The following is a 12,797-nucleotide window of genomic DNA, read 5'->3' on the forward strand; positions in this document are numbered from 1 at the left end:
TGTCTACTATATTTTTCACTGCTAGGGCCCCAAAGCAGTCATCTGCATCAAAATCTTCCGTTGCGTTTCATAGTAGTGTAGCAGAAGATTAGTTTTGCACTGTAGAATATTTCGGAGCAGAAGTTAACTTATACCTTCCCACCAGACACTTCGTAATCTGAATAGCGGTAACATGCTCAACGCCAGCCTGTGTGCAACAGAGGGAATGTGAATGGCGAGTAAATAAGAAGAAGCGTATCCGGCATTCGTTTGCGTTTACTGCCAAACTTGTGCTAATTAGTGACCAGTTCACATATACGACGACTTACACACAGCGCTGGTGTTTGTTGCCTGCTTATTGAAGGGGCTATGTACTTTCTAGTGGATTGCCCTGGCTGTGTCCTAGCTAGGAGTGGATAATGTCTGCGAAGGACTGCTACTGACAACCGGACTATTTGTACTCTGGTGTTCTGTGTTTCGAGACAGAGTTCAATGAATCGCGGCATTACTCGTAACTCGAGAGAACGGTAACAATTTTGAACTTGCAACTCTTGCAAGATTCTTCAGCGGGAGACAAACGACGATGTACATAAGAGGATACCAGTATTTTTAAAAACAATTCTCCATAAATATAACTTACTCATCATCGATTCTGTACACCATATAGCGTGCGCTTGCCCCATGTCGAAAAACCTGAAAGAAAAAGAGTTCAGAATCAACTAAGGCAATGATTAAAATAACAGAACATTTACGGATAGTGAAACGAAAAAACAATCAGTTTCAGAAAATGGTTACTAAAGAGGTATTCTGAAAGCCGTTTTCTATGATTGTGACGACTTTTGGCATTTTGAACGCAGGAGATTTCGCTTTCTTGTAGAAACCTTTAGCTTGACGACCTCACTGGATCATGACAATCACGCTGTAGTCTTCATAATTTTTCTTGACAGTACACCGTTTACCGTTGAATATAGTGACTTTGGTGACCACGAAATTGTATGAATACCACAAGAAACCTACTAGTTTGTATATACTAACAAACAAAGTGAAGTCGACGGTGATAAAGACTTGAAAGGGAAATAACGATCAGCTTAACGTTAGAATTGGGATAATTACACGTGTGGAAGCAAGTGTGCTTGTAAAGCGTAAGCAGTACAGTGATTCATGCACTGAGAGAGAGCGGGTATCTCAACCATTCCCGTTCGTTGGAGCCTGCGTGGGAATGCAGTAGGCATGGCAGTTCGCTATTAAGCAGTACCCCGTCATTAAAATGATTGTTTCTTAACATATATCAAAATTAGTGTAATATGATCAGATATACACAACTGGCCATTAAAATTGCTACACCAACAAGAAATGCAGATGGACAAATTATACTAGAAATGACATGTGATTACATCTTCACGCAATTTTGGTGCATAGATCCTGAGAAATCAGTACCCATAACAATAACCTCTGGCCGTAATAACGACCTTGATACGCCTGGGCATTGAGTCAAACAGAGCTTGGATGGAGTGTACAGGTACAACTGCCCATGCAGCTTCAACACGATACCACAGTTCATGAAGAGCAGTGACTGGCGTATTGTGACAAGCCAGTTGCTCGGCCACCATTGACCAGACGTTTTCAATTGGGGAGAGATCTGGAGAATGTGCTGGTCAGGGCAGCAGTCGAACATTTTCTGTATCCAAAAAGGCTCGTACAGAACCTGCAACATGCGGTCGTGCATTATCCTGCTGAAATGTACGGTTTCGCAGGGATCGAATGAAGGGTAGAGCTACGGGTCGTAACACATCTGAAATGTAACGTCCACTGTTCGAAGTGCCGTCAATGCGAACAAATGGTGACCGAGACCTGTAACCAATGGCACCCCATACAATGACGCCAGGTGATACGCTAGTATGGCGATGACGAATACACGCTTCCAATGTGCGTTCACCGCGATGTCGCCAAACATGGATGCGACCATCATGATGCTGTAAACAGAACCTGGATTCATCGGCAAAAAATGGCGTTTTGCCATTGGTGCACCCAGGTTTGTCGTTGAGTACACCATCGCAGGCGCTTCCGTTTGTGATGCAGCGTCAAGGGTAACCGCAGCCATGGTCTCCGAGCTGATATGATAGTCCATGCTGCTGCAAACGTCGTCGAACTGTTCGTGCACATGGTTCTTGTCTTGCAAACGTCCCCATCTGTTGACTCAGGGATCGAGACGTGGCTGCATGATCCGTTACAGCCATGCGGATAAGATGCCTGTCATCTCGACCGCTAGTGATACGAGGCCATTGGGATCCAGCACGGCGTTCTGTATTATCCTCGTGACCCACCGTTTCCATATTCTGCTAACAGTCATTGGATCTCGACTAATGCGAGCAGCAATGTTGCGATACGATAAACCGCAATCGCGATAGGCTACAATCCAACCTTTATCAAAGTCGGAAACGTGATGGTACGCATTTCTGCTCCTTACACGAGGCATCACAATAACGTTTCACCAAGCAACGCCGGTCAACTGCTGTTTTCGTATGAGAAATCGGTTGGAAACTTTCCTCATGTCAGCACATTGTAGGTGTCGCCACCGGCGCTAACCTTGTGTGAATGCTCTGAAAAGCTAACCATTTGCATATCACAGCTTCTTCTTCCTGTCGGTTAAATTTCGCGTCTGTAGCACGTCATCTTCGTGGTGAAGCAATTTTAATGGCCAGTATTGTATACAAAAGTAAAATATCCTAAGACTGAAACCAGTACAATTAGAAGTTTACAGGAAAGTTGAGTTTTGTTTCATAATTTTAGTTCCGCTAAAATACGAAAGCTACAAACCTAAAATTTTGATAGCATATGTGTTTGAGTAAGGAATCAGACTCCTGTTTCATGATTTTACGTATATTCCAAGTTATTAAGCTGTCAATAAGTTTAGAAGTTACTAAGTACAGTGTTGAATTGCAAGAGATTACTAGTAACACATTACGGATTGTCAAACCCTTCTGACTTACGTGATAGACTAATTATTTCAGCACCTTGTTTATTACACAAAGAAATAATGTTGTAGCAGTTTTCATGTTTCCAGTTATAACACGATGGCTATTTTTTTTTTCAACATTCGATTGGTCGCCAAATGGAAACCACAGTGAAAATCAAACTTTGATATTTGTTGTAATGTTGTGCTACTTTCAATACCCTCGACATAGAAGGAAGCAACCTGTGATTTCCGCCAATTCCTTACGCCCGTCTGCAGCTCGCTGTCTGTGATGAAATGCTATTTGCATAGCCAGCGGTTCATGTGAACCAAGGGATGAAAATCAGAGGGAGACAAGTGTGGGCTCTGTGGTGAGTAATCGAACACTTTACTTCGAAAACGTTGCAGGAACGTCTTCGTTACACCTGCGATATGCGTTTGAGAATTGTGAAGGAGGAAACGCACGACAGTTACGTTATGTGGGCTGCGTGAAATCAGGCGAAATCTCCCAACAGGCACATCACACTTGGCAGGAGACACTATTGTTCTAGGCATCTTTACGTGCCCGCTTTGCACTTAGAACTGAAAAGTGCGATGTGACGCTATAGACGGACTACTAGAGACACTGCGCAACACGTATACACAAAGCTTCACTGGATTTCCTTTGTCATTTTAATTTCGCGACCAATCAGAGGATGGAAAAAAATAGTCCTAGTAGTTCAAGGTACAGAGAGTTCTCAAATGGCACTTTTGGAGGTGAGAGTTTGCTGCAGTCCCACTTGAAAAATTACAGCTTGCAATTTTACAAGAGTAGAGGATTTTAAATAACTTCATTGTATCAAGAAAACATTCCCCTACTCGTTTCCCAATTGGAAGAGTAGTTTCAAGTTGCTCATGATGCAAGAGGCCTTTGTTAGCCTCAAACAGAGGGCTTGATGTGAGGAAGTTGAGTGCTCCCTTTAGACATCCGTGCCAATAAACTATATTCGAATCATTTTGGAGAAGCGCATTTAGTCGATACCTAGCGGTCGATGGGATCAAGCCAAACTGCTTGTACAATATGTCTGCACTAATATGCGCAAAGCTATGTATCACAAATATTGTGAACGCATGTATGGGATAGCAGTTTTTGTTAAAATATTATCGTATTGTAGAGAGGATAATGTTAATGATTTATAGTTGTTATTCGTCACTCTACACAACGTTTTTTCATTGATCAGTCGTCCAATATTTACGCTCCTTACACCAAGCGAGGCATAGTTTGGCATTTACCAGCGTGACGTGTGGCTTATGAGCAGCCGCTCGATCATGAAATCCAAGTTTTCTCATCTGCCACCTAACTGTCATAGTACTTGCAGTGGATCCTGATGCAGTTTGGAATTCCTGTGTGATGGTTTGAATAGATGTCTGCCTATTACACATTACGACCCTCTTCAACTGTCGGCGGTCTCCGTCAGTCAACAAACGAGGTCGGCCTGTACGCTTTTGTGGTGTACGTGTCCCTTCACGTTTCCGCTTCACTGTCACATTGGAAACAGTGGACCTAGGGATGTTTAGGAGAGTGGAAATCCCGTGTACAGTCGTATGACACAAGTGACACCCTATCACCTGTCCATGTTCGAAGTCCATGGGTTGCACTGAGCGCCCCATTCTGCCCTCTCACGATGTCTAATGACTACTGAGGTCGCTGATATGAAGTCCCTGGTAGCAGGTGGCAGCACAATGCACCTATATGTTTCTAGTGGTGTCCGGATACTTTTGATCACACAGTGTATCACACGATGACCAGAATAAGGAAAAATCTGGCGTACAGGTAGAGCGTAACAAGTGAAGAAAGCCTTCTCCAATGAAATAGCTCTCCTGGTATCAGATATTGATATGGAAACGTGGAAGAAATTCCTGAAAGTGTACACTATTTAGTCAAAATGATCTGGTCAGCTGTTAGTGTACATTAGTACACTCTGGTCATCATAAGAACAAACCTGTTGCAAACAAACACAAATGCGACGATTGGTCAGCAGTCGAAGCTCTCGTACGCTGTTGTTGTTCCGCACTTGGAAGTGGGTCCAACTCACGTATTAGATATTTTAAGACAATGTAACTGTAAATGATGTATCAACAGCCATCAACGTTTTTCTTCATCATATTTTAGGTACATAATTTTTATTTTAAATATCGTATACAGTTACAGTCTTTTAAAGCGATACTTGTGCTCTGTTTGTCTCACTGTTCATACGTACCGCGAAAATGGATGACAATGGCCCGTGCTTCATAGTGAAACACGCTCGTGGAACACTGTTAATGGCTAGAAACATGTTGTTCTTAATGTTTCTCAAAATATTGCAGAGAAAAATGAACTTTGACGCTTGTTGCGAAAGATGATGTTACAAAAATAAGGAACGGATTTTTCCATGTAATATTGGCGCATTCGGTAGCGTCGTTGTTTTGTAATTATATAGGCTGGCGGGCGGTAATTCGAAACTCCGTGTGATGAACGAATTTTTTTGTTCCGTTTGAATAACTAAACCATTTCAGCATGAAATTTATCGATATGTGGTTGTTGTGTACATAGTTCCGCGTAGTCAGCGCGACCACAACTTTCCCACTAGAGAGCGCCCCGCTAAGCACAACAGCACAGGCGTAGCGCTCGACCATCTCCGCACTACGAGATGGCGCTGCCATAGAGACGGACCAAATACTGCATCCGCTGATCCGCGTATTAATATGTAACGCAGACAAAGAGATTGCTGTTCACGTAGAACCTTTTCTCCTCACGGATCACACTCGCGCAGTGATATATGAATGCGCGAGGTGTCATAACGAGTGTACAGACCTCCGATTAGTTAGTATGCATTTGTCTGCACCAGTCTGTACCAGTCTGCATTAGTCTGTACCAGTCTGTACGAGTTCTACATTTGTCTGTACCAGTACATAGTCAAGTTTCAGTCTGCGCGTAATAAGATTACCATATTCCTGTACATAGCCATGAAGATAAATGTATAGACACTTTTGTCAATTATCAGAGATATATGTGACAATAAGATTAACGTACCAAGACCAAAGGAACTTCAGATTGTCAATTGTAAATAGCATCCAGAACCAAGTTAAGTAATTTTTATGCTTGTTATTATTTTAATAAACGTGTGCGAAAATTAATCAAGTTCTGTTTAAAATTGGTCCCCATCAATCTGCTACTCTAAGCGTGCAAGTGGCATTTCTATTGTCTGACCTAACGGCAGAAGATAAACACGCCACAATAAGACCACGAGACATATTGCCGACACTTGCCTACTTCGTTAGAGCGACAAGTCAAATAATGTGATGGTGTGTGTATTGAAGGTCTTACAGTACGTACACCACAGTGGTAATTAATTCATACTTAACCATCATTTTTCAGGATAAACGCACGGCTTCCGGTTTCTGATTACATATCACGGCCAGAATTCTGGTTTTCATTGCAAATACACATTCTTAATTATCGATGTATTATGAAAGACTATTACAGATTATGAAGTTAAGAAACGGTACATAACTGAATTTTTTGGAGAAAAATGAGAAATCAAATACTCTTTGTTTGAATATGCCATTGTTTTATAGGACAGATGAGGTCTGTCACGAGCCAGAGTGATAAGCGTCTTAGAAGCTCTGAAAACAATTTTCATGGCGTCGAGCACACTGTAAAAATGCTGAATTTTTCCAGTTGGCTATCTGAACACAATAGAATTGATCTGGAGCCAAGTTAAGGGTTTTGTCGCGAGAAATAACAAGCTACCAAACTTATTGGAACTAATGCACGAAGCTTTGTGACGCGCCACTGGCGAACGATTGCGAAATGCAGAACAGCACGTCATAAAAGAGGAGGAGGGGGAAATGGGCACTTTTTGGTGACTTGGGGTTCTGTTTGTGCACTTTTTGGTGACTTGGGGTTCTGTTGTTGATCGCCTCGTTATCAGCGTAGTAGTATTGAAACGTACAGACTTCCTCGGAGTCCGAAATGGAAGAAGTTCAAAGAATACCAGACGACTGACTGTAATACCTTCAGTCGCTTGAATATTTAACTACATGGTGAAATCCCTGCAGTGCGCTTTTTTGTCGTACATGGCTCATGTAGAAAAATTACCCTTCTTAGTCACGAATTTTCATCACTCTCGCTTTTAATTACAGTACTATGTTAGCTAAGATTGAGAGCGTGCTTTCCTTCAGATCACCTAAGAAGCGTATCGCCTGAGTTTTACCGTTATTTCCTTCTGTTAAAAAATTAAATGACATTCGAGGCTGTTTTGTTCTCTGCTCGTCTCTTCTTACGTCTTTACTACAGCTGTTCACATCAATACAGGATAGTTGGACCGGTGGATGACCAGAGCTTTCCAAGTTAAATGCGCAGGTAAAGCTAATGTCCCCTATCATCGCTGAGTCGATGTATGCGTAACGCACAGGATGAAACGTATCCTCATTATCGTACTTGACTGTATTCGAAACCGATTGGCTTCTGTGAGACCTGAGTTTCTCCTGGCGTATACAACTTTCAAATAACTTCCGGGAATTCAGCCAGGTAACACTTTCAGCGACCGCCGATATTTCGGCGGGAGAACACCCCACCATTTTCAAGGCAAACTGCAACGGACAAGCGACGTACATGCAAATTTAAAACCTCGGTTCTCGGACCGAAGCAGGAATGATAACACACACACTGAACACTAGTGCCACCAAGTCAGAGCTATCGATAGTGAGACTATGAATTCGCAGGTGAGGTAGCATTGACTCTGTCCGTCTGTTTTTTGACAAGAGAGAGAGCCGGATTCCAAACAGAGTTTAAACTGAAACCTCCATCCCTGTTAGCGAGGTTGCTCGCTAATTTAATCTCAACTGCCTCCCTAATAAAACTGTCCCAATAGCTGGACGTGCATGCCAATATCTCGGTGTTATTATATAACATGGGGTGACCAGTATCCAAGCAATGTTCAGCAATAGCAGATCTGACGCTGCAGAGGAGGTTAGGAGGGAGGCATGCCGTGTTTTGACTAGGGCTCGTCCACCCAAGAGTAATGTAACAGCAGCAGGGAGGGCTGCTTTGCGCTCTCTCAAAGTTGATCCTAGTATTGTTATTTTACCTGCGGACAAGGGCAATGCCACCGTTGTTTTAAATAAACATGATTATGTACAAAAGATGCAACGTTTACTATCTGATTCAGCGTATCGCAGAATCGATGCTGACCCCACAAAAAGCGCTGAGAGAAAGACCAACAGCCTCCTTAAGAAAAATGGTTTGTCGCAGGACATTATCAAGAGTCTTAACACCTATAGTGCTGTTCCCCCTAGGTTATATGGCCTTCCGAAGGTTCACAAGGAAGGGGTTCCTTTCCGTCCTATAGTGAGTAACATCGGCGCTCCGACATATCGTGTAGCCAAGCATCTTGCTTCTCTGTTGAGTCCACAAGTAGGTCGGTGTGAACATCATATCACGAACTCAGCTGATTTTTTACGTCGTTTGGAGGGACTGAGTTTGAAAAACTGTGATATTTTAGTGAGTTTCGATGTGGTCTCTCTCTTCACTCGTGTTCCTCTGTTTGATTCGTTGCGGCTAATTGAGGCCAGGTTTGGTGCTGAATTAACTAATCTCTTTCGGCATGTGTTGACATCCACTTACTTTTTATTTAATGACCAGTATTACGCGCAGACAGATGGAGTTGCGATGGGTAGTCCGTTGTCTCCTGTGATCGCAAATTTGTTTATGGAAGACTTCGAGGAACGTGCAATGGAGTCGGCGCCTTTGAAACCCGCCTGTTTCTTTAGATACGTTGATGATACGTTCGTTGTTTGGCCTCATGGTAGGGAGAATTTGAATGTATTTGTAGAACATCTGAACTCGATCCACCCGAACATTCGTTTTACGATGGAGGTGGAAGAGGATGGTTGCCTTCCCTTTCTTGACGTGTTGGTTAAGAGGAAGGATTATGGATCATTGGGACATGCAGTCTACAGGAAACGTACTCACACCGACTTGTACTTACAAGCTAATAGTTGTCACCATCCGGCTCAGCGTGAAGGGGTACTTCGTACCTTGGTACACAGGGCACATGTCGTTTCTGACGCTGAGACTTTGCCAGCTGAGCTGTCCCACCTTGAAGTTACATTTCGTCAAAATGGTTATAGTGATAGACAGATTGAACGTGCGTTGCGCTATCGACCAGTTGTACATCGGGTGATTGATGATAATTCTGAGTCAACACCTAAGTCTACTGCCTTTTTGCCTTACGTAGGAAACACGTCCAACAAGATCGGTCGTATTTTACGGAAATACGATGTGAAATATGTTTTCCGACCTCCATCTAAAATTAGAGCACTTTTGAGTTCCGTTAAGGATGATCTTGCACTGCGTAAGGCGGGTGTATATCGTATTCCTTGTAGATGCGGCATGGCATATATTGGTCAAACTATCAGGACCGTGGAGGACCGATGTACTGAGCACAAACGGCACACACGATTACAGCAACCAAATAGGTCTGCTATTGCCGAACATTGCTTGGATACTGGTAACCCCATGTTATATAATAACACCGAGATATTGGCATGCACGTCCAGCTATTGGGACAGTGTTATTAGGGAGGCAGTTGAGATTAAATTAGCGAGCAACCTCGCTAACAGGGATGGAGGTTTCTGTTTAAACTCTGTTTGGAATCCGGCTCTCTCCATTATCAAAAAACAGAGGGACAGAGTCAATGCTACCTCACCTGCGAATTCATACTCTCACTATCGATAGCTCTGACTTGGTGGCACTAGTGTTCAGTGTTTGTGTTATCTTTCCTGCTTCAGTCCGAGAACCGAGGTTTTAAATTTGCATGTACGCCACCTGTCCGTTGCAGTTTGCCTTGAAAATGGCGGGGTGTTCTCCCGCAGAAATATCGGCGGTCGCTGAAAGTGTTACCTGGCTGAATTCCCGGAAGTTATTTGAAAGATTGGCTTCTGCTCCAGGTTAAACGAAATCCAATGAGGCTCCAGCAAACTCGTTCAAATGGCTCTGAGCACTATGGGACTTAACATCTATGGTCATCAGTCCCCTAGAACTTAGAACTACTTAAACCTAACTAACCTAAGGACATCACACTACACCCAGCCATCACGAGGCAGAGAAAATCCCTGAGCCCGCCGGGAATCGAACCCGGGAACCCGGGCGTGGAAAGCGAGAACACTACCGCACGACCACGGGATGCGGGCCAGCAAACTCGGAAGAATACATAGTGCACTGCTTACATGAAGTTAATTCTTATGATGAACGGAGTGTAGCATTGTGACTAGCCTTCGCCTTTATGACGGTTTGAACTCTGGAGGGGTCACTTTCAATTAGGTGTCTGAATGTCTGTGGAGGAACGGCACGCCATTCTTCCTCGACAGCCGAAACCAGAGAAGTCAGTAATGTTGGACGCTGGAAGCGAAGGCGACATTTTAACTGGGTTTCGATCTGTCTAGACTCTCGGTAGGTCAGTTTATTTCAGGAATGTTATGACTCACAAGGCCAACGGCTTACCGTAGTTGTAACACCGCTTCCCGTCAGTTAAGCGATGTCGGGCTGAGCTAGCACTTGGATGGCTGTAGGCAAGCGGGGTGCACTCAGTCCTTGTGAGGCAAACTGAGGAGCTACTTGATTGAGAAGTAGCGGCTCTGGTCTCGTAAACTGATGTACGGCTGGGAGAGCTGTGTTCTGACTACATGCCCCTCCATATCCGCATCCAGTGAGGCATGTAGGTGAGGATTACACGGCGGCCGGTCGGTACCGTTGGGCCTTCCAAGACCTGTTTGGACGGAGTTTCTGTGGTTAACAAGCCATTGCCTCACTAATGCTGCTTCATGATAGGGAGCATTGTCAAGCTGATACAATCATAGTTTCCGAGCTATTCTTCTACTGAAGGAAGAACGAAGTGCTGTAAAATGTCCTTCTGCATTTATCGTTTCCATAAGTGGACTAAGAAGACCACAGCCTAGCCACAAAAGGCAACCCCCATACCGTAACACCACCAACTCTTGAATCGGGTTGCCACAGGGTGCAGTGTGATTTATCATTGAAAATCGCACGTTTCCGGTCATCCAATGGCGTCGCACTTTTTCACCACCTGAAGTATCGCTTAGCTATGACTACAGAAATGTGCGCCTCATTCAGAGCTGCTCGAACACTGTACTCCATTCTTTTCGTCTCCTTTTCGTCTCCTTATGCACTGCCATTGCCCTAGCTGGACTATCAGAACTTTGGAAATCACGAGGGATTCCTTCCGCTGGTTTCAGGCGATTTTTTGCAACTATTCTGTGCAATGCTTATCGTCCGTCTGTGGGGGAAAGTGTGGTACTTGGAGGATAGTGTACCTAAGGACACATATTTCTTGGTCGGTATTTCAGTCTAGTGACGGATTTCACAGTCACATAAAAGACTGCGCACTAGAGACTGCCGCAAGCAGTTTCCAGCACTTCCTAGTGTTTTTGTTATTGTGAGACATGAGGTTCAGAGGGTGTGTTTTTCGCAGCGTTTATAAATATTACGAGGTCTCCATTTATGTGCTCATTTAAGTGCCTTATAATACAGGGTTATTCTAAATGATGGACCCATTTTCAAAACTTAGTATTTAGTCAGTCAAGTACAAATCGAAAATGAACAAGCTTTATACCAATGAAAAGAGGGAGTTTCAAAGTTGTTTTTCATAATATTTGATATCAATTAAGTTAATAATTTGTAATTAATTAGTTTTAACAATTATTTAATAATTAGAAACGTGATAAATGTTATAAATGTTCAACGTGGCCACTGTTGGCTGCACGGCAAACATTGATGCGGTGACCAAACTCGTCCCACACACGATAAGGTGTATCTGCTGTTCCCGAATACACGCCAGAGGTGATCCGGTTTTGCAGATGGTTCAGAGTGGTTGGTAGAGGCGGGACGTAAACAGCTTCCTTCACATAACCCCATACGAAATAGTCGCAGGGTGTGAGATCAGGAGATGTCGGTGGCCGGAAGTGCAGAACCAGGTGCTCAAGTCCCCTGCAACAAATCCAATGCTGAGGAAAGGAGTCATTCAAAAAGCTTCGTACATCACGCTGCCAATGGAGCGGAGCTCCATCCTGTTCGAAAATGAAGTCCTGGGGATCTTCCATAACTTGAGGGAACAGCCATTGTTCCAACATATCCAGGTACATGATTCCCGTCACAGTTCTTTCCACACAGGATACAGCACAGAACTTCTTGATCTTCAGGAGTCTCTTTTGTCTTGCAACGGCGAATGTAGGTTTCCCAAACCCCACATGCGAACTTTGTGTCTGATGACTTTTCCACTAGGGTGGAACGTCGCTAAAAATTACACGTTGTGGAAATGCATCATCCTCCTTCCTTGCTAGCACGTAATCACAAAATGCGAGACAGTTCTCTTTGCCATTGGGGTTGAGAGCCTGTACAAGTTGTAATAGGTAGGCCTTGTACAGCAAACGCCATCTCAGAACTTTGCATACAGTTGGTTGGTGTATTCCAAGTTCTGAAATAGCTCTATTGGTGGACTTGCTGGGATTATGCAAAAAACTTTCTCGAATCCGTCGGACATCATCCTTTGACAACCGCGGTCGGCCTGTGATTTTCCTAGCCCATTTAAATTGCTTAATCTAACGGCTAATGCTTTTGCGAGTTGGTGGTTGAATACCGAATTTGGTACGAAATGTCCGCTGCACTGCAATTTGCGACTCACTTTTCGCGAACTCAAGAACGCAGAAAACCTTGTGCTCCACAGTCGCCATCTCGCTCACAACTGACAGTGAAACGGAATGACGGCCCTATTGCCACGTGAACTCTACCGGCCGCTTCTAAAACTATCACCGCCCGCCCGCTGCC

General features: G+C 43.8%; 1 protein-coding gene across 1 annotated transcript in view; it reads right to left on the reverse strand.

Annotated features, from left to right (window-relative positions):
• The window catches only part of LOC124798751 (venom dipeptidyl peptidase 4-like), a 329,107-nt gene that overhangs the window by 247,802 nt on the left and 68,508 nt on the right, over positions 1 to 12,797 (reverse strand). The window contains exon 5 of the mRNA XM_047262278.1: positions 620 to 672. Within this exon, the coding sequence (XP_047118234.1) occupies positions 620 to 672 (53 nt within the window). The remainder of the gene's footprint in view (positions 1 to 619; positions 673 to 12,797) is intronic.

Source organism: Schistocerca piceifrons, chromosome 5 (assembly GCF_021461385.2).
Source record: "Schistocerca piceifrons isolate TAMUIC-IGC-003096 chromosome 5, iqSchPice1.1, whole genome shotgun sequence".
In the NCBI taxonomy this organism is placed as follows: Eukaryota; Metazoa; Arthropoda; class Insecta; order Orthoptera; family Acrididae; genus Schistocerca; species Schistocerca piceifrons.